This window comes from Cryptomeria japonica, chromosome 2, assembly GCF_030272615.1.
Source record: "Cryptomeria japonica chromosome 2, Sugi_1.0, whole genome shotgun sequence".
Classification (NCBI taxonomy): Eukaryota; Viridiplantae; Streptophyta; class Pinopsida; order Cupressales; family Cupressaceae; genus Cryptomeria; species Cryptomeria japonica.
Genome location: NC_081406.1, coordinates 658,935,687 through 658,958,865, shown reverse-complemented (window position 1 = coordinate 658,958,865; position 23,179 = coordinate 658,935,687). Strand labels below are relative to the sequence as shown.

Here is a 23,179-nt window from a genome sequence, read left to right as displayed (position 1 = left end):
TGAAAGCCAAGTTTGTGTATTTGCAGTAATTGAATTTAATTGTAAATCAAATTGTATCTTTCATGAGTTCAATAAAACTAGCAGAATTATATTTGTCATTGATTTGCATCCATTAGATAGAATGTTGTGTGTGATTTTTGATAGGCTGCAAGGACTGACTGCTCCTCTGGAGTCACTCGGTCTTTGCTCTACATCAACAATTAGTTTGTAGAGTTTCAGAATGCAGAATTGAACTAGATGAGCTGCTGAAACACTAGCCTTCTCTGCGTATCCAAATCCCAACAATATGAGCATCTTCTGGATCAATCTTATAAAAATGTTACCATGCATGCTGCCTTCGCAAAACAGCAATCACTTAGCCAGCTATTGTTAACCCTTTATCCATATGATTCATATATAATTAGGCTTTCTTCCTTGGACCATGAATCCAAAGTCTATCTCCAAAATACTCAATCCAGAGCAAATTTACACAAAATACCTCAAAAAAGGCCTCTAAAGAAGTATATCTATATTTACCTCTAGCAATCATTGTGTTGCTTCTTCATAGAAGAGTCTGATATTATTTATAAGACTTATTACTGATCCTGTCTCCATTGCATGGAATCACGGAATATCATTGCCACGGCATATTACAGAGTGCCTCCACTAAAATATTGTTGTGGCTTCTGCAGCTTCAAAGTTCATCATTCTTGTAAGAGATATTAGTTCTTAGGAATACATCAGGAAAAAGCCAAAAAGGATATAAAATGTTGGTTCAAAAAGCCATGTATAGAAGTCGATGAAAATTCTCATGTAGGAAAATTATCAAATACCAAATAACATTATTTAGTGACAAATGAACCTAAACCTAATTCCTTCAACAATTCTGCTTCGTAATGCATAAAAGCTTGATGCTTTCACAATAGAGCTGATGTGTTCTGTAGGAGAGTGATCTCAGTCATAGACAAACTACTCTGCCCAGCTAAAAACTCGGTGAAAAAACTTGGCAAGTTTTTCACAATAACTCAGTGAGTCTGATGGAAAAACTCTGCTGCAGAAAATGGCCGACAGACAGAAAAAATAAATTTTTATTTCTTTTTTTTGTGATCTTTTCTCCTCCAACCAAAAAAGACCCTCCCAGCTTTCTAGCAGTCCTTTCACACCAAGGAGCGAAGATTTGAAGCACTCGTTGAGTGAATTTCAAAGGCAAATTGGATTCCAGGTAGGTTTTCTGATTTTTTATTTTTTTTGAAAAACAAATCATTACTTCTTTTTTGCTGCATTTAGGTTTAAAAAAATCACCATGCTAATACTATGTACTCTAAATAGATTTAGATTACACAAAACAAGATTCATCACCCCCTTTTGACAATTTTTTTTATTTTTCATCATTTTCACAAATTTTTCATACCTTGCCTATTTTTTTTATTTGAATCGTTTTTTTTGAAGAAAATGTTTAGAATTAGATTAGATTAATTTTTTACTGATTTCAACTAATCTATATTGGTTTAAACTAAGTTAGGTTGTTTATTAATTTTTTTAATAACAATATGTGTTTTCACTATGTACGTGTAGGTTAATTTATAATGGCATCCAGTTTAGCTTTAGGCTCTGCCACATCAGTGCCACCACCATCATTTGTAGACACTCGTCCTTCAAGAGCTAGAGACCCTTCTTAGAAGTATTGTTGAAAATAATAGCTAGCTCAGATACCTGATTATTGAATTTTAATGTTGTCAATGACAATTAAAATTCATATGTATTATCTCTCAAGTAAATGTGTTATTGGGCTGGACCCAAATGTGTAACGTAAGGAAGCATGTAACGTGGAAGGCAATTAAATGTAATTATTGGGCTGGACCCAAATGTGTAACGTGAGGAATGTACAATGACAATGTAACATAATTAAATAAACATGCAAGCCGACTTGGGGATATTTGGCACCAAAAGGTTGATATAAAACCAACAACAAAATGAAGTCATTTCATCATCAATCTTACCATGGATACATTGCTCTGCTCTCCTACATTGGCGAACTCTCCTTCACTTGTGTGAATTTATTCAAGGCTATTGTTAGGCAAAGTTATCAAGATCTTCAAGCAAACTTGAAGGCTCTCCCTGTGCGATTCTGCTCCAGCCTACCTTAGGTGTCTGCTGCTGATCTCCTTTAGTCATCTGCTGTTGATTAAAGCTGCATCCTTCATTGCTCTGCTAACTTGCAGTTTGGACAGCAATTTGAGATAAGTTCGCTATATTGTAATTGCCTACATTTGAGATAATACATATTGTATTTAAGGCTGGGTTTTTCACCTCCAAGAGGGAGGTTTTCCCAGGGTATTGGTGTCTTTTGTCTTGTGCCTTATTGCTGTTACTGTTTATTCACAGTCTGATTATAATCTAATTGCTTAAATTAACATCTGATTGCTTAAAATCAGCATGGTATCAGAGCTTTAGGTTCATTCAAAATAATCAGATTATTAGTTGTCCTTCACTTTCAGTTTGTTGTTTTAGTTTTGCAAGATCGTTACAGGTCTGAAAGTAGAAGATAGACTTGAAGGTGCCCTCAATTTTACATCATGGAAGGTTCATGTCCTCCTTGCTCTTGAAGAATTAGAGCTGTTACAGTTTGTGGAAGACATGGATCTGACTGAACCTTCGGATCCGAAAGAGCTAAAGCAATTCAAGAAGAATGCTCTCAAAGCAAAGAAGTTCCTTACTAATTCCGTGAAAGAACATCTTGTTCCAGTCATCTCCAAATTAAAGACAACCCAAGAGATGTTTAAACATCTAGAAGGGATATATGAGATCAACAACATCAGCCGGACACTTACATTTGAGGCAGCCACTTCTTCAAGTCAAAATGTGCAAAGGAGATTCAGTCATGTCCTTCTTCATGAAGATTTCAAAATTGAAAGACCAACTCAGCGCCATTGGAAGCAAGGTTGTGGACAAGGATATTGTCATGATTGCTTTGAATGGCCTTCCTGACTCTTGGGATCCTTTCATTCAAAGCATAAGTGGAAGAGCTGAATTCCCTTCCTTCGATCGCCTCCGGTCAGATTGCATTCAAAAGGAGTCACGCCTTGCTGCCAGAGAAATGCATAAAGGCTCTCATGGAGGAGATCAACATGTGCTTGCATCTCAACATGTTACAAGAAAGGGAGGCCATTAGAAGAACAACAACTTCAAAAGAGATAGAGACTTCAAACCTCCTGCTTTCGATTCAAGGAAGAAGCCAAGGGATCTTTCACGTGTCCGTTGCTTCAGATGCGACAAGTTTGGACATTATGCCAAAGAATGTCAAAATCCGCCCATGCAAGGAGAGGCCAACTTGAATGAAGTTGCAAACTCAAAGGATAATGAAGACTATCTCTTCATTTCTGCCTTGTCTAGCAATGTGCCAACCGATAGTAACACTTGGTTGATAGACAGTGGTGCATCTAAACACATCACGGGATATCGAGAGCATCTCTCAGACTTGATGGAGAAAGAGTCCAACCTTCATGTGGTAATTGGTGATGATGCTCAGTATTCTGTAAGAGGTTTTGGTAGCACTTCTTTAAATTTAGAATCTGGCATGTCCTTGCATCTCTTAGTGATATTTTATTTGTCCCTAGAATTAAGAGGAATTTAATTTCTATTTCTGCCCTAGAAGATAAAGGTTATCAAATAGCATTTTTTGAGGGTAAAGTACTTGCATAACCTAAGAAATCTAGTATTAAATCTGCTTGTGTTATTGGAAATAGATATGATAGTTTGTATAAGCTTTCAGCTAACCCCATTCGAGCACTCATTAATGAAGCCCCTAAATCTTGCGAACTATGGCATAGAAGGCTCGGCCATCTTCACTATCAGGCACTTCCTTCACTTGAAAAGATGGTTAAAGATATGCCTAAACTTAATCAATCTCATGATGATGCTTGCAAAGGTTGTGCATTAGCTAAGAACACTAAAAGTCCATTTCATAAAAGTGAAAGTAGAGCTAAGGAAAAATTAGCACTTGTTCATTCTAATCTATGTGGACCCATGTTTGTTCCTTCACCTAGCGGATTTCTATACTATGTTACATTTATAGATGATTTCTCTAGAAAGACTTGGATTTACTTTCTAAAATCTAAAGAATCTAATGAAGTGTTAAGTAGGTTCAAAGAATTTAAAGCTCTAGCTGAAAATATGTCTGGTAAAAGGATTAAAGTGTTAAGATTTGACAATGGAGGTGAATACACCTCAAGTGGCTTCAATGACTCTTGTGTAGAAACAGGAATTAAGAGGGAGTTTTGCATTCCCTACAATCCTCAGCAAAATGGTGTAGCTGAACAAAAGAATAGAGCCATTGTTGAAGCTGCCAAAGCTATGATTCACGATCAGGACCTGCAAACCTCCTTATAGGCTGAAGCATCCAAGACTATAGTGTACATTCAAAATAGATGCCTTCACCGTGTCCTGAAGAACATAACTCCCGAGGAAGCTTTCACCGGAGTCAAACCAGATATCAGCCACCTAAGGATCTTTGGAAGTCCTGTCTATGTTCATGTACCAAAGGAAAAGAGGACTAAGTTAGAGCCTTCCAGGAAGAAGGGTATCCTTGTTGGATATAGTGAATCTTCCAAGGCATTTCACATCTACATTCCTGGTCAAAGGTATATTGAGGTAAGTAGGGATGTCACCTTTGAAGAAAATATTGCTTTCAAGAAATCTAAAGGTTCCCTTATTGATAATGATAAAGAAGTTAATGATCATCAAGATATGGATATTAATACTAACCCTGAGATACAGAGGGAGTCTATTGAGCCTCCCAAACCTATTGAGCATGATGATTCTCCTGAGCCTCTAGTTCCAACTGATGGACCTAGAGATATTGCAATTAGCAAGAAAAGACCACTTTGAGTTAGAAGCACAATTCAAGATGTAGAAAAGTTTGCAGCTCCTAGTGGCACTTTCAGAGAAAGTAAGAGACCTCAAAAGCTCTCCAACTATGTTGCAATGATGTGCAACATCATTGAAGCTGAACCATCCAGCATAGAAGAAGATATGAACCAGCAAGCATGGAAGTTAGCTATAGACGAAGAGTATCAATCCATCATCAAGAATGATGTCTGGGATGTTGTGTCTAGACCTAAAGGTAAGTCTGTTGTTTCTTCCAAATGGTTGTTTAAAATTAAACATGCTGCTGATGGTAGTATAGAGAAATATAAAGCTAGATTTGTAGCTCGTGGTTTTTCTCAAAAGGAAGGCATAGATTATGAAGAAACATTTGCTCTTGTTGCTAGATATACTTCCATTAGAACTATTATAGCTATTGATGCAGCCAAAGGTTGGAAGTTACATCAGATGGATGTAAAGACTGCCTTCCTTAATAGTGTTATTGAGGAAGAAGTCTATATTGAACAACCTGAAGGTTATGAGATTCATAATAGAGAAACTCATGTGTGCAGATTAAAAAAAGCTCTCTACGGCCTCAAGCAAGCTCCTAGAGCTTGGTATGAAATAATTGATAAGTACTTAGTTAGTTTAGGGTTTTATAAGAATGATGTTGATCTTAACATTTACTTTAAAGTATTTAATGGTGAAATGCTAATTCTAGTTTTATATGTGGATGATTTATTTCTAACTGGTGAAGATAGTCTCATCATTAGGTGTAAGAAAGAATTAGCTACTGAATTTGAAATGAAGGATCTAGGTCTAATGCATTACTTTCTAGGATTTCAAGTATGGCAAAGACCTAATGAAATTATTCTAAGTCAAGGTAAATATACTATTGATATATTGAAAAGATTTGGTATGATAGATTGTAAACCTATGTCTACTCCTATGGAAACTAACTTGAAGAAGTTAAGTATTTCTGCAGCTAACCCTGATTTTGCAGATCCTTCAAAGTACAGGCAGTTGATTGGATCCTTGATGTATCTTGTCAACACTAGACCAGATATCTGCTATGCAGTGAGTGCACTTAGCCAATTCATGAACCAGCCAAAGCATGTTCACTTGGTGGCAGCCAAGCACATCCTGAGATACTTGCGTGGAACAGTTGGCTATGGACTGAAGTATCCAATCAACACAGTAATCAATTTGGAAGGCTACTCTGATTCTGATTGGACCGGAAGTGCTACTGACAGGAAAAGCACTTCAAGAATCTGTTTCAGCTTGGGTTCCACTATGATCTCTTCGGCCAGTAGGAAACAGTCCTCAATTGCATTAAGTACTGCAGAAGCTTAATACATTGCTTCAAGTGTGGCAACTAGAGAAGTAGTTTGGCTTCGCAAGCTTCTTGTTGGGTTGTTTGGACAACCTTGGGAGTCCACTGTTATTTATTGTGATAATCAGAGTTGTATTAAAATGTCTAATAATCCCGTGTTTCATGACAGGTCAAAACACATGGAAACTCATTATCACTATATTCGTGATATGGCACAAAGAGGTGTCATCCAGCTAAAATATATCAGCACTGATGAACAGGTTTCTGATGTTCTCACCAAGCCTCTAGCTCGGGTGAAGTTTGAGTATTTCAGAGAGAAGCTTGGAATTGTGGAGAACACAGCATTGATTGAGAGGGAGTCTCAATCTTAGTGATGCAATTCAATTTGCATCTTCCACCCTCTGCGGGCAATGCAAGGTGACATTGTATCTTCTCTGGAAGAAGGCTAAGGTGTAAGACCTCTTCCACCCTCTGCAGGCAATGCAAGGTGGATCCATCCTCTGCGAGCAATGCAAGATGGACATCATGAAATGAGTTCATGATATTTATGTGTTTTATTGTAGGTATACTCTATAGAGCTTATACAGTCATCCTTGCGGGCAATGCATGACGAAAGTCATGAATGGATCATGACAAATGGCAGATATCCTCCCTAGCTAAGAGGGAGTGTTAAAAATAATAGCTAGCTCGGCTACCTGATTATCGAATTTTAATGTTGTTAATGACAATTAAAATTCATATGTATTATCTCTCATGTTAATGTGTTATTGGGCTGGACCCAAATGTGTAACGTGAGGAAGCATGTAAAGTGGAAGGCAATTAAATGTAATTATTGGGCTGGACCCAAATGTGTAACGTGAGGAATGTACAATGACAATGTAACATAATTAAATAAACATGCAAGCCGACTTGGGGATATTTGGCGCCAAAAGGTTGATATAAAACCAACAACAAATTGAAGTCATTTCATCATCAATCTACCACAGATACAATCTTCTCTCCTACATTGGCGAACTCTCCTTCACTTGTGCGAATTTATTCAAGGCTATTGTTAGGCAAAGTTGTCAAGATCTTCAAGCGAACTTGAAGGCTCTCCTTGTGCGATTCTGCTCCAGCCTACCTTAGACATCTGCTGCTGATCTCCTTTAGTCATCTACTATTGATTAGAGCTGCATCCTTCATTACTCTGCTAACTTGCTGTTTGGACAGCAATCTAAGATAAGTTCGCTATATTGTAATTGTCTACATTTGAGTAATACATATTGTATTTAAGGCTTGGTTTTTCACCTCCAAGAGGGGGGTTTTCCCAGGGTATTGGTGTCTTTTGTCTTGTGCCTTATTGCTGTTACTGTTTATTCACAGTCTGATAATATTCTAATTGCTTAAATTAACATCTGATTGCTTAAAATTAACAAGTATGCCTATCAAGGACCAAAACCTAGGTCAGTTTTTTGCATTACATGTGAAAAAGTATTTCATGGAGGCATAAACCAACTCGAATACCATCTTGCAGTCATCACTCGTCATGATGCCAAGGGTTGTCTCGAGACCAATGAAAAAATAAAAAGAGAAATAAATGCCATACTTGCAGCTGCAAAAGAGAGAAAATTGATAAGGGAGAGAGCAAAGGTAGCTATGGCAGCATCTGTAGCTGCTTCTCAAAGTGCTCCAGTCAACCATGAATAAAATGAAGATGCACTTCAGAGAATAGGGGGCTCCCTTCATGGCCCACGTATCTTAACCAAATCCACCACCACCACGGACACCACTTCAACTACTTCTAGTAAAGCATCAGCACCTACACACATGCCACATAATTTTTTTGCGCCCAGAAACAAACCTAGAGCACAACCATCATTTGAGGCAATTGGATGGAACAAGGAGGTACATGACCATGCAAACAATGTATGTGTTAATTTTTGGTACTTTAACAACATCCCTTTCAATGTGGCAAATAATCCTTATTGGGAGAATTTGGTTATCGCATTGACAGTTGCGGGAAAAGGCTACAAGGCGCCTTCTTGCAAAGACATGAGTGGGAGGTTAGTTAATTTAATTTTTTTAATAATTTATAGTTTATACTTATAGTAATTTATGTTGAGTTTTAATCTAAATTTATATTCTTTAATTTATAGTAATTTATGTTAAATTTAAGCTATATTTTGTTTAAAAATTAAAATTGTGTACTTAATTTCACTTTGTACCTATAGATTGCTCGTGAATGCAATTGATGAGGCAATTGCAATGGTGGAAGATCAAAAAAAGGAATGTAAAAAATATGGCTGCACTATTTTTTTTTATGGGTGGACAAATGGGAAAAACCACACCATCATTAATTTTTTGGTATCTTGCAAAAATGATGTGGTTTTCTTGAAATCCGTCGATGCCGCCAATGACATGAAAACTACAAAAACTTTGGCTCTAATGTTGAAGCAAGTTGTCATGTAGGTGGCAATTGAAAATGTGGTGCAAATAATAACTGACAATACAGCAGCATATGTGGCAGCTAAGAGAATCATCCATGAAAAACATAGGACAATTTTTTGGTCACCTTGTCAGGCACGTGTCCTTGACCTATTTTTGGAGGACATAGGCAGAACTTGATTGGGTGACACCAATTGTAGAGGATGCATGGAGGATCGCAAAATTTATCTACAATCACCCTTGGGGTCTTAACTTGACGAGAAATCACACCCAAGGGAAGGAGTTGGTAAGATCAGGTGTCAAAAGGTTTGCAATGATTTCCTTAAAGTTGCAAAGCATTCTTGGTTCATTGACGGCTTTGAAACAAATGTTCGAGCCATGCATGGCTAGATTCAACTTATTTGAAGAAGCCTAAAGGAGAGAGGGTTGCATGTGTAGTCTTCAACAACCTATTTGCACAAAGAGCTACACAGATTAACTTCAAAACTTCGAATTTAAATTCAAATTGAATATTAAAAAAAAAAATTGCGTTCCATTACAAATTTGTAACTTTAACCTTTTTGTATTTTTAAATTGTAGGTGTCAGAGCCCTTGGTTAGAGTTATCTACTTGGTAGATGGAGATCAAACCCCAATGGGATATCTTTATGAGGCCATGGATGGGGCCAAGTAGTCTATCAAAAATTATTTAAAGGGGGACCACCTCAAATTTGATCCCATTTGGGAGATTATTGATAGGAGGTAGAACAATCAACTCCACCAACCCATCCATGTAGCAGGGTACTTCCTCAACCCTCATTTTTTCTTCTCAGATCCCAGTGGAGAGGTTATGGAGGGCCTCACTACATGAATTCAGAGCATGACACCCTAGCTAGAGCATGACACCCTAGCTAGAGGTGAGGGACCTCACTGCCAATGAATTGCAAAATTATAGGGAATCAAAAGGTAATATCTTCTCTTTAGAGCTAACTAAAAGAGGAACTACTCAAACACCACGTATTAAATTTGGAATCTTTCACATGCATCTTACAAGTTATGAATTTCAAATTTACAAGTTTACAACTATTGATAAAATATGTTTTGACTTTGCTTTCTAACTCTTCAATATACTTTTTTTTAAGAGTGTTGTTGGACAAATTGGGGTGGAAATACCCCAAATCTCCAATGATTTGCCCTACACATCTTATACCAATCTTGTAGTGCATCCAACTGTGAGTGCAATTGGACTTGTTTGAGGCCATCCACACGAAGAAGAGGAACAAATTAGCTCAAAAATGCCTCAATGACATTGTCTTTGTATAATATAATCTTCAGTTGCACATAAGAAAGGTAGAGGAAATATCAAACGATCCAATTGATTTCAATGAGATAGATCCTTATAGTGATTGGACAGGGCAGGATGAGCAGCCTCCTTTGTTTACCGAGGATGAGATCTATGATTTGGAGAGGCGGGCAATGGAGGAATGTGGTGGATTGGAATTGTGATTGGATGACCTTGAGGATGAAGAGGCTGAGGAGGAGTCATTGCCACCAACATCTACAGCTAGTATGGAGGTCAAGCCACAACTTGTCATGCCAAGTGTGGCGGAGGAGCCACAACGGACTCCTAAGACTAGACCCTCCAATTCTACCTCTCCCCTAGTTTTCACTAGAGCTGGAAGAGGAAGATATAAAATGTTTTAATGTAGTATTTACTTTTAGCTTTACAAAAACGATTTGCTATTTTCATTTTGTTTTAGACTATCAGCCATCAACATTCCACAAAAGGATGCCATTTTGTACCCAATTTGCATTCAAATCAATCAAATATAACTAGACTCAACTTCTTTCTTTTATGTACTCATTTGTTGACTCATTGGATGCATCTCCTCATTGAATTTTGCAAAAAAAAATGTGTTTCTAATGAAATTTAAGCAATTTTTTAAGTTGACTTTTTTATGGAGTTTTTCTGAATTTTTGCCTAGTATTATTTTTGGGGCTTGCCTATTTTTTGCCAAGTCTGAATAGTTCAACAATGATCTGAGCATTTTTAAGATTAAGTTCACCTGAACAATGACATTATTGATTAAATGCAACTATCCTCACCTTCTGTTTATTTTAAAATGCTTGCAATGCAAGACAGAGTCATGGCACAAAGATTCCATGACAACTAAAAATGCCAATGTAAAGACTCAACTTTCTCAATGCTTCACCAAAGACTAAGAAAATTCTATTCCATGAGAATAAACATCAGAGACACAAATCAGACAAAAGTTTGTACAAACAGGAAAAAATAGATTCTAAATAACTAAATGTATGTTAAACATTAGAATTCACACATTTTTAGTAGTTTAACTCCACAGATTTAAGATCATCAAATGAAATAAAGTCAAAAAGACAGGAAAAACGTGTCACTAAATCTCTCAAGTCTCCAATAGAAACGTGCAGAGCAATAACCAATGACAGCAATATTCTTTTGAGCAAAAAGTAGGCAAACTTGCAATCATGTCAAAAATCGTAAATTGTGATCAAACTGGCCACAGGCCAATTTGAGCCAATTTTTAATTATTTTTCCTTTGAATAACAGGCCAATTATGTTTTTCAGTTTGACTAATCCATACTTACGAAAACCAAATAAAAAACCTGATCTTTCTATCACCTTCAATAAAGGTCCCTTGGGGAACTAACTCAGAAAACACAATCAATATGTTTCTAATAGATTATCTACTCAAATTTTAAAATCGCAGACTTCCAGTCACCAATAACCAAGGAATGAAGTTAAGCAAAAAAGTCACACAATCTGTAATAGAACAAAAAACATAGGAAGGAATTTCAGAGTTATAATAAAACTGAGCTTCATGGTGGTTTGGTATTGTCTGTACCATATTACTTATCAGTCTATTCATCACATCCAATTCTTTTTTCCCAGCTGTTAAGAAGTGATTGACTTTATGAATCTTTTCAGCTGGAAATATTAAATAACACCATGAATAGCTTCCATAAGGTATTGAATAAATTTTAACTCCACCAAGGCACTTGTACATCCTACTTGCAGATGGATGCTCTCATAGAAATGAAAACCCAAAATAAAGCAAAAAGATAAAGTGAAAGTGAAATGAGACAAAGTAATTCACCTAATGTTGGGCCAAAAAAGAGCTTAAGTGTGTGAAGATTTTTGGTGCACTGGCATTGGAATGAAATAAAGATATGAAAGGGTAAGAATATTTTCACCTGAGAAAATGATATAATAACTGGAAGAATATGAGTTACACAATCCTGGGGTTCCAACAGTTTACCAAGGGAGGCACAACCCTCAACAGCTAAAAGCCTCACTGAATCCTGATCTGTGAGAGAATATCATTCCAGAAAACATTAGGATGGGCTTGTTAGATTAAACCATAAAATTTCATCAAACAAAAAGTTTTCTCTAAATATATTGTTTTAGAACTGATTTACCAGACTATATAAAAAATTAAAAATTGGTGCAAAAATTAATCCCCCCTCACAAAATCATCGAAGTGGAATATCATATAAAGTTATAACCATAACACATCTGAAAACAAATTTCAAGATTCTCAAACCTTACTTCCCTAAACAATGTGCACAATATCAAGTTATCAACTATTGCTGAAAGACTGAACAGTCAGCATAATATTAAGACAACTTGAAATACACTGTAGTACTCTTGGTAGTTCTCCAATAAATCCACTAGTTCAATCATGCCATAACCTTAAAACTTCTCACTACTACACTAACCTACTTGACTACATGAGTGAAGTATCTCTTGCACCCAGCTCAAAACTTGATACATGGCCAAAGCGGTTAGAAACTTTGATGTCAGCCCTATAACCGGTGAATTGCAAAGTGACATCAGCGATAACTTTATGCATAGAACAAAAAGCCATGGATGAAATTGACATGTAAAAGAAGCATAACAAAACCCATAGTTCACCAAGCCAGTGGATGTGGAAATGTAGAAGTGTTTCCAAGTGGGTGAAAATAATTTCTAGATTTCTGAGATGGCAGAGAGCAGCAATTAATGTATAACTATTGAAAATGTGTGAAAGCATTTAAAATGGAATTTATAGCTTTTCAATTGAAAATTAAAACTGGTAAACATCATTAATTATTCAAATGCTGAAAGTGAAATTCAAAAACATCAAAATCTACGACATTGAACATTCAAATCTGGCATTCAGAACTGACCAATGAAAATTGAACTAAAAGTTTTAAGAAAAGACTAAAATACAAACCTGAATTTGTAAATATGAATATCTAATTCTTATATTGTCAACAATCATTAAAGTAATTGTTAAAATTCACAAATGAAACAGAATTAAAACTATAGCAGTTAAAAATATTGACCTCAGAGGTAAGTTTGCTTTATTTGACTTCAATTAGGAATGAAATTTCATTTTGCAATTAATAAGGCTCTACATTTTATGGTACACCCAATATAATACTGAAAGTCGCTAATGCGTATTTTGAAATATATTAAGTTTCAACTGATTTAGATGAAGTTCAAACAGGAGAAAACTGATTCAGGTTACTTAGTTCTTAAAATTTTCACATGTTAGGATGCATAAAACATGGAACATGAACTTTGAATTTTGCTTTCTGTCTAGTTTTGGGAGCTAATCCACAACAAGTTTTCTGATTTTCACTTACTTTTTTATTGTCATACACATTCATAGTAAATTTTTATTAAAAAAAAAAATTTCAAAACTTTCTTGTTTCAGATGACAAAACCTTTAGTTAGGGTTATATAGTTGGTGGATAGGGAGAAAAACCCTGTGTGTTACCTATACAAAGCCATGGACAGACCAAGGAGGCCACCAGCACTTGTATGGATCAAACAAGAAAAGTATGAACCCATTTCACACATTACAAATTGGACATGAAACAAACAACTTCTACCAACACATTCATGCTGTTGCATACTTGAATCTAAATTTTTTCTTCTTTGATTCATTTATGTTAAATGAGGATATTATGGATGGCCCCAACACATGCATACAAAGGATGGCCCATAGGGAAGGCTTTTAAGACATCATTTCAGACAATCTGCAAATTTATAAGGATGCGCAGGGAAGGTTGTCTCCTTTGCCTCTATGTATTTAAAGGAATGACTTTGCGAGCAAGTTAAGAGGAAAAAGAATGTTGAAGTTTTAACTTCAATTTAAAATTTATTCTTAATTTTGGTTTATCTTTAATGTTAATTAGTTACTTACAAAGTTATGAATGGTGTCCTTGCAGATTTGTGATGGGAAGATTATGGTGCAAAAACACCTGATCTTCAATCCCTTGCCATCTGCATTTTGCCTAGGCCTTGTAACACTTATAATTGTGAACAAAATGGAAGCACATTTGAGGCCATTCACACAATAACCACAACAAGTTGACTCGAAAGCACCTGAATGAGCTTTGTGGTACTACTTCGTTTGTGTGCCAGAAGGCTGGAAGAGTAGGAAATGCACGAGGCTGAAGATGTGAAGCACATGTTTTCTACAAATGAGATCCATGAATTGGAGAGGGAGATAGCAAATGGGAAGTAGACGTGACAATCCAAGAGGCAAAATGCAAGGTGTCAATGGGAGCTTCATGGAATATACATGATATGCCTTAAGCTGAGGATAATATTGTTCCTCAATGGGAATATTCAATCCCTCACCAAGCCTAGTACCACTTCTAGGTGAGAGCACATTTGAAACCATTCACATCAATAACTGCAACAGGTTGACTCCAAAATACCTAAATGGCTTTGTTTTTGTTTGGCAGGCTTCATCTAAATGCCAAAAAGTTGAAGCGAGAGACATGTAAGGCAATTGGCCTAGAAGACATCAATTCATATCAAATTGCTAAGGATATGAAGCCCATGTTTTCAGGCTTCTGCTGATGAGATCAATAATTTGGAGAGGGAAGCAACAAAAGTAGCAGCACATGAAGAGGCAGAAAGCAAGGCATCAATGGTGGCTTCCTCAAATGTGCATGTTTTGCTTAAGGCTAAGAATGATAATGTTCCTTGATAGGAATCATTACATTCCAATTCAAGGGCCCCAGTAGAGCCACTTATAAGCTTTAGTTGGAGAAGAAATTTGTAGAATATTGATAAAAAAATTGTAAATTTTAATCATTTTTATATATTATATGACACTATGATATCTATTGAACTTGTTTTTTGGTCTTTAATTAAGGAAAACTACTTGTGAGTCCTCTAAATTCAGTTTCATGCATGTTTTTTTAAATTTCAAAATTTTGTCAAGTTTTCACCAGAGTCACATTAATGCCTGCAAAGTTTTTGAACTATGCTCAAGGGCACTCAATCTTCAACAAATATCCATTCCATTCTCATTCTGTTAGGGCCTAATTACTGCTCTATAGCCTCAGCACAACATTTTTTTGAAAGGTTTAAAAGTTTGGTTAAAAGTGCTAAAATTATTAAAAATGGCAGTGTTATGAAGGTTCATATGGCCTCACAGGCCTTAATTTCGTCTTGGTATCTGGGAGCTCTGCCCCTCAACCTTGCCTTCTATCGTTACAAGGAATGAGACAGGAAGTGAAAACAGTGAACTTATATTTATGATATATGAAACCAATCTCCAAGAAGCCTACTGAAGGTGTAAGGAAAATGGGGTTTAAGAAAGAAAGAAATTTTATTAATATCTACAAATGGGGACTCAAAGTACAGTCAGTTGTAACTACTAGAGCAAAGACGCTACATTTTAAGGAATTTAGTTACATCTCCAAGAAGCAGAAGACTCACAGGTTACATCTCAAAGTGGAGCAGATAATTTCACATGGAATAATTGCATACACTTGTTGATGGTCAAACTGTCAAGATTGCATGCACACTAGTATATTGACTTGCACAAAATCAGGCAGGAACTATAACAAAAGGCATGAGACAGCTGTACAAATCATTTGTTCCAGAAGGAGAAAGAGGCAGAGCAGAGCTGAAAGCATTCATAAGTTTTACCCTCAAAGTTCATAAAGAACCACCTCAGATAAATTGTCAGAAAGAACTCAAGGAGAAATATCACTGTGGTAAGTTTGAGAGACTAGTAGATAGGACTGCCAAGATGACAGAGGATAAGCATGACAAGACAGCTGAATTTGGGAGAATGCTCCATCTGAGAAAGAATATTTTAATTGAAGATAGTAAAAAGGAAAGATCAGATTTGACGAAACCTAAATCCCCATCAACACAAGACCAATAGTGGATCCAACACCAAATGACTGTGACAAGGCTAGCAATGAAGGAACAACTGAAGTAGAAAAGGTACAGTACCAAGCAACAAAAGAGAGGAAGTGCCTGCAAGTATTGGTCCAAAGATGACAGAGGACAAGCATAAGAAGAAAGTTAAATTTAGTTGACTGCTCCATCTGAGAAAGCATTTGTAATCAAAAAAGGTATGAAGGAAAGATCAAATGATCCAATACTAAAAGACCATGACAAGGCCAGTGATGAAAGATAAACTTAAGTGGAAAAGGATGTTAGTGTTGCAACACTTTCCAAAATCTCTTTAGATGAGGCAACTCCTACATATGAAATGGCTATTGGAAGTGGCATTGTAACTCATTGTGATTTAAATTAAATTTAACCCAATATTGACATTGATGCTCTTGATGAAGATCAATATGAATATTATTGAATATTGATTGTAATTTTCATTGTGTATTGACATTTGACATATCATTGAATTATGAATTTATGAGACTTTTCTTTTGAGCAAAGTACAAGGTATGTAAATATTTTGTTTATTGGCAATTATGAATATCACTGTTTTTATAATTTTATCATAACAAACCTGCATCCATACCCAAAGAAAAAAAATAATGCCGTAGTGGCATACTTGAATCTCAAACCTGTCCCCATACAAGGACTGGCAATTTAGACAATTTGTTCTAACAACCTTCTGTAGCTAGCTGTTGGAAAGTTACAAAGACTTGGCAGCTCATTGATAAATTAGAGTAAATCTGCCAGGTAGCAAATTTTAGTTTTATTATAAGCTGATTGTTTTGCAAACAACAAAAATAATGAGTTACAGTTTTAGCCTGCAAAAGGAACAAACACACTTATAGTTAAGTCCTCGACTTGGAACTATCAGGTTATAATTTATAAATTGATGGGGATTGGTTTTGAAGTCAAATTGAGATTTAGATTGACATCAGATCTTATTCCCACCTATGACCATGTGTATTGAATTAAAACGACAAGTTATGCAATGCTTGTACATGTGGATAACAACATACCTAATACATTTGTGAATGCATTATTTCACTAGTGGGATAAACCATGTTCTTCAAATTATTATTTTCCGTTGGCCTTATGATAAGAGGACTCAACTGCTGGTGAAACAACATGAATGGAATTACTAGAAAACTAATCCAAAATGTTGGAAATAATGATGACTTTTTAATCACATTGATAAAGTCAGTGAGGGCATCCTTCAGAGGTTTTTTAAAACGTATTATCCTTCCCCCAATAGACAGGCAATGAGCTCCATCATATTTCATTACAGCCTGAGTATGTAGTTGTCCATAGAATATCTACAAGAATGCTATGTAGGATATAATCTCCTACAGAAGAAAAGGAAATAAATGTCTTGGATGTTCTAGGAAAATGTGATACCATCATGCGTGAGATCCTCAAAAAATGACATAATGTCTGTCTTCAGGTGTTGTGGTTCAACTGTTGTGGCAAACTTCCCTAAATTTGTTGCTGCAGATCTTCTCACCATTGGCATATCATCCTGGCAGAGTTGACCATATATAGATCGCAATTCAGTTTTTAGAAGTTCAGGTGCACTTAAATATGCAATATGAAAAAGCCCACATGCAGAAACCCTTGCTGTAAACCACTCGCCTGCAGCAAGCCTCTGGATACAAGGAAACCTAAAATTAGAACAGAATCATGTAAGTAAACACAACAAATACCATATCCTAGTCATAATCATAACTAGCATAGTTAAAGGGTACAACATTCCAAAACCTAAAGAAACTTGCACTAGCAACTTCATATTTTTTTATCAACTTGGACATATAAGGTATAACAATAACGAGTAAACCTTCAATCATCATAACAAAGAGAATTGACATTGTGAAACTATATTAAACCACAAATATTTAAAAAAATGAAAATGTATGACCCTCAAATATTCAAACTATCATAAAAGCAGCAAATATGGAAAATCCAAATGTTTAAGGTAAACAACAATGGCGTTACCATGTTAGTGAATGCTCTTCCAATTCACTGAAATCCAAAACAAAAAAATTTAAAATACAGCTCAACTATAAGAAGAAAATTTGTATGAACATTTTATATTCTGCAGAGTATTATAGGACAAAAGTAAAAGTCACCTTAATGAAATGTTCCAAAGTGAGTATTAGATGTTGTACAGAAAACAAGTTACAACACAAGATGTGACTATAACAGAAAGAACTGTCCAGGAAGCACAAAAGAAGTTACAAATAAAGGGCGCAACCCAACAGAAATCACATCTAACACCAAGCAAGCTAAAGGAACACCCAAAAGCATTTTTTAATTGAAAATGGCTATTTCTATTTTCTAAAAACTAAAAAGCACCGGATAGTATTTTGAAAATATTTCTGAAAGATACAGTGACTTTCTTTGCTCTAGCCACTTATTATTGTTTGTTCATATATAAAACATAATGAATGTAACTAAGTTATAGACAAATTTTAATGTTTTCTTTAAGCATCTATAAATTCAGCCACATCACAATTCATTTTGCAAATACACCAACCATCACAATTCCAAATCAGTATTCAACGTATACCACCACCGAACAACACCGAAGATAAACCACTCAAAGGTCAGTCATCCAGATGACAACTGTGCATGTGCTCACCTGAATTATAGCTAAAAACATTACAAAGGGGCAGTTTTCATAAAACAAACATAGAGCATTATGGGTAGAATTCCCAAATTTAAGTAAAAGATTAAAACGAAAATACTCATTATGCCTGTAACTAAATCAAACAACAAACTTGACCTTCATGATGCTATACATATATTTTTATCTACATTTTGAGGACATAAAATGGAGAAACCTGAGACACCTAAACTGCACCTGCATGGCAACAATATATATATTACACAATCTAATGCTGCAAACTTCAAAAAAAAGATTTACCTTAACAAGTGGAATGAACCACTCCACCAGATCAGTTTCCTTCATTTGTGATCCAATTCGACATAATGATTCCACAGCCTTATCCCTCACACAAGTTTCCTCAACAGTACAAAGAGTTTCTAGAGGAGGTAGTAGAACATGTGCATTGTCCACCCCACCAACATAAGGAATAAACACTCCCAGTTCTTCGGCCATTGCAAGCAAAACCTCATCATCGTCATCATTGTTTTCACTTAGAAAGGGGATCAATTCTTTTCTTGTTCTTTCTTCTCCAAGAGCACGAGCAATTGTTGAAAGCCTTCGAATAGAATTAAGTCGTAGCTGAATGTCCTCATTTTTCAATTCATCAATAAGAATGGCAATTGGATAAAGTGGCTCATCAAGCATGGCCATTTTCTTGCCCTGATTTGACAGGCTGGAATAACAAGCATAAAATAATAAAATTAGCGAACTATGCAACAGTTTTATTAACTAGCATAAACTGATAAGAATAACTTATACATAAATGTCCAAAGATTATAAATTAATCTATACCACAAAGAAGGAACACCATGCTGATCAAAGAATTTATAAACATCGTTTATCAGTAAGGTTCATTCCATAATTTAGCTTTCAGATAATAAATGTAATTTCGATCAAACTTCCAAAATCAATGTTGATCCAAACATACATGATTATATCTACACATAAGCACGATTACATGTCATAATGTTTAAACAGGCTTTATGATTCAATTGTAGTTTTTCTTTCAATCAACCAAACCATTACGATTCTGTTCATACTGTCCAGACAAGACTTTACGGTTTAGATTAAACATCAAGTTCACATCTTCAGACCTTGGCTTGAGCTCATATACTTCCACCACAAAATGCAGCCACAGCCAAAGACAGACTACATACAACTAGATTCTATTCAACTTGTCCACTTTCCCCAAAATTGTTCAGAAACTAGTGAAAATGACAACAAAAATATTACTTGTCATTAATCCAAATTGCTAGAAAGAGACTCAGCACTTGATCTTAAAATTATTATTGTGTTGATTCCATGATCGTCTTTCTTATTATTTGCTAGTTCTTACCATGTTAACTTACTATTCATAAATATCTGAGTTACTTTACTAATTTACTGTTTGCTAGATCATTACCATTTTAATTTATCCATAGTAAATTAATATCTTATAGCTTATAAAACATCACTACTACAATCTAGAAAAAATAATAAAGAAAAGTCACCATTTTCTGAAAAACCAAAAATATAGAAATCAATGTTGCACATGGTTTGCGAGAAAATATCGCCAAGCCTAAAGTTCAGATAGCCTTGAAATTAACAATAATTAAAGAAAACTGGCAACCAATGTCTATGAGCACTTTTATTATTGTTATTTGTCTCATCATCTTACACATAAAATTCCCTGAACCGTGGACATCCTTAAAAAGACATTTTCTTTTGGCAATCAATGTTTCTCCTAAGCCATTTCATTCAAGTCTCATAAGAAGTTTTACTTAAGGAGAGAATTTCCACCCAAAGGAAAACAGAACTATTTCCTAATATCTATATGCTGTTTCCACAGTGCATCAAACTATGTAATATGATATTTTGGTAACCAGTTATGTAGTTTCAAGTCAATCTACATTAACCATGAACTGTTTCCTCCATTTCTCCAAGCACCGTCAAAGGACATACTTAAAATATTGTCCCTTCACTTCCTCAAAATGTTTGATTTCTTCTCCAAGCATATTGGAAATCATACGATCTTCTTAATCAATCCATCGAAAAAGACTTTTTAAACTGATTAATTGTTGCCTATTATATTTTTTATATCGTTGCCTATTCTAGGCTGCAACAGAACGAATACACTTCATCTAAGTTACCCAGGCATCTTGTTAGCTATTTGTGCTTGAGGTTTCAATTAAAGGATTCCTCTTCATCAAAATTATCCAATTACCTACATCAAAGTACACAATTCCCTCCATCAAAGCTACCGAGGAATCTCGGTTAGTTATTTAGTTACTTTGTGGGAAAGACGTTTTCTTTACCCGTGGATCAAGTTGAAAGGAATCCAGTTCATCGAAGTGACCCACTGATGTAACCCAAACCCAACCATACCAGCAGGATGTGAATTATGATGGGAAATGCATGAGCAAGGCTTACTCACAAACTGGACAACAACACTGTGTGCAATTATTAGCTATTTTGAAAATACTATATCTCAAAAACTGTTAATCGACTAATTTCATCCAGAATCCCTGGCTACTATTATCTCTTTTCTAATAAAACGGGAAAACATTCCTCTGTCAATTAGGAGTTTTACATTCGCGTTCGAATTACTTCAAAAAAATCATTTTCTTCTTTCTACATTAGTTACACTGCGTTTCAATCCCATCGGTGGGGTTTCCACCGGCACAAAATTTTCATTTTAACATTTTGCGAGTATCAATTCTCATTTATCTTCGCTTTAGGGTTTTACGCTGAGACCCGTTGTCTCAAACAAATTTTCCCGTCTGCAAATTATTAAGATGCATCATTTCAACATGTACATATGCTATATGTTTCCATCTATATAATACTTGATCCGGTAGTTTTTTTATCTTTTTAAAGTCTCCATTCGCTGTATAATTTTGCAGCAGTGCAAAAACATAATTATTGAAAATGAAAAGGAAAATAAGCGTAGAAGTACTTACCCCACAGATAGGTGTGGTAATGCAGCTGCCTCTCCAGAGAAAATTGCAGAGGCAGGGAGCAGATCTGTAGCAGTACAAGTGCCGCCCCTATATTTATAAAAGATTGAACAAAACAAATTAAAAGTTCTTCAGCTTCTTCGTTCGAGGGAAAGACAATATCGCTTTTAATGTTTCATTGTAGTCTGAAGAAAATAAAGTAAAAGTCTCAAGTATATGTTATGTATTTGATGTTTTAGAAATTTTCAGCTCTACAAAATTGTAGAAGTGTATATTTGTTTATTAAAAATTATTTTACATATTTTAAATTTTATTATAAGGTATGTTTTTTTTTGTGTGTGTGTTTAATTTGATAAATTAAGTATATAAATTGATTGAATTTAGTCTTTTTTTAATTTAATTTTTTATTTAGATCTAATTCAAATTTTAAATGTTTCTATATGTTGGTTAGAATTACACATGTAAAAATTATATCTTTTACATAAAATCATAGGCATGATCTTGTCTATTATATTTAAATTCCCTTTTCACTTTCTTTGAGTCAATTCTCATATGTTGGCGATCTAAATTGTGGACCCCAAATCCCTAAGGCCTAATAATATCTCAAGTGCTAGGGGTGTCAAACCTAAGAAGCTTATCACAAACTTCTATTCGGGTTGGACAACTTAGGACCAATTGTTGAGGTGGGTAAGACATTCACTTTTGACTCTATGAGACCAAGGGGTTTTCTCTAATGTATCATAATAGATTTTACTATAAGAGCACAATTTTCACCCTAACACAAATAATATCCCTCGCATAATGCACCCATATTTCAATTGTCGCTTTGTGCCTGTATGTTGCTTTGAGAGACTCGTGGTTAAATAACTTATTAAAACAGATACCTACCATATGAGTGTTTGAGATTATATTTTATGATCTAACCCCTTAGATGTTATGGACATCTAGATATGGTAGTTTGGAACACACTAAAACTAATAAAACTTAAAGATGTTTGAATTTATGTATTTTGAGTGTGTAGATGACAGTGGAATGTAAAAGAAAATAATAGATTGGTGTCCTTATCCAGTTATACGGCATTTAGAAAAATAATTGATAGATACAAACTATTAAATAAGTCTATTTAGTAATCCATGAACATATCCATACATTTCTTTTATTGTTCTACAAAGATACCCTACAAAATCTTTATAGACATTTTATAGTCATATGGTTGGCCAGCTAATAAAAAACACATCAAAAAAATGTACACCGTCCATATGAAGACACTCAATCAAAGTCAAATCCATCTTTAATCATTTGATATTCAATAGGTGCATGTATTATTACATATTTGGGATAAACCTAGAACATTACAATACGAAAATGTAATACCCAGATCTAAAACAGTAACTCTCTAGTTTTGTTGTGTGATTCTTCTTTTTACTACATCCTCCTCCAATCTAATAGTGTGTGTGTGTGTGGATATATGTATATATGTGTGTGTGTGTGTGTAGATATATGTATAGATATATGTGTGTGTGTGTGTGTGTGTGTGTACATACATGCATGTATATGTATGTATGTATGTATGTATGTATACATGCATACATGTGTATGTGTATGTGCATACATACATATATGTGTGTGTGTGTATATATGTATATGTATATACATATAGACATATACATGTATGTATGTATGTATGTATGTATATACATGCATGTATATATATATATACATATATACGTATATATATATATATATATAAATACATATACATACATA

At 35.1% G+C, this 23,179-nt stretch overlaps 1 protein-coding gene across 2 annotated transcripts in view; it reads right to left on the bottom strand.

Moving 5' to 3' along the window:
- Positions 1 to 21,602, bottom strand: part of LOC131034056 (serine/threonine-protein phosphatase 2A 65 kDa regulatory subunit A beta isoform) — a 64,393-nt gene extending 42,791 nt beyond the window's left edge. The window contains exons 1-4 of one of the 2 annotated variants that reach the window (XM_057965401.2): positions 21,416 to 21,602; positions 18,735 to 19,149; positions 17,210 to 17,456; positions 11,809 to 11,921 (exon numbers count right to left, since the gene is read on the bottom strand). In XM_057965401.2, the coding sequence (XP_057821384.1) occupies positions 11,809 to 11,921; positions 17,210 to 17,456; positions 18,735 to 19,127 (753 nt within the window). In that variant the 5' untranslated portion in view covers positions 19,128 to 19,149; positions 21,416 to 21,602. Of the gene's footprint in view, positions 1 to 11,808; positions 11,922 to 17,209; positions 17,473 to 18,734; positions 19,150 to 21,415 lie in introns of those variants that run through there. The other variant, XM_057965402.2, reaches the window with a different exon arrangement.
- Positions 21,603 to 23,179: the final 1,577 nt, after the last annotated feature.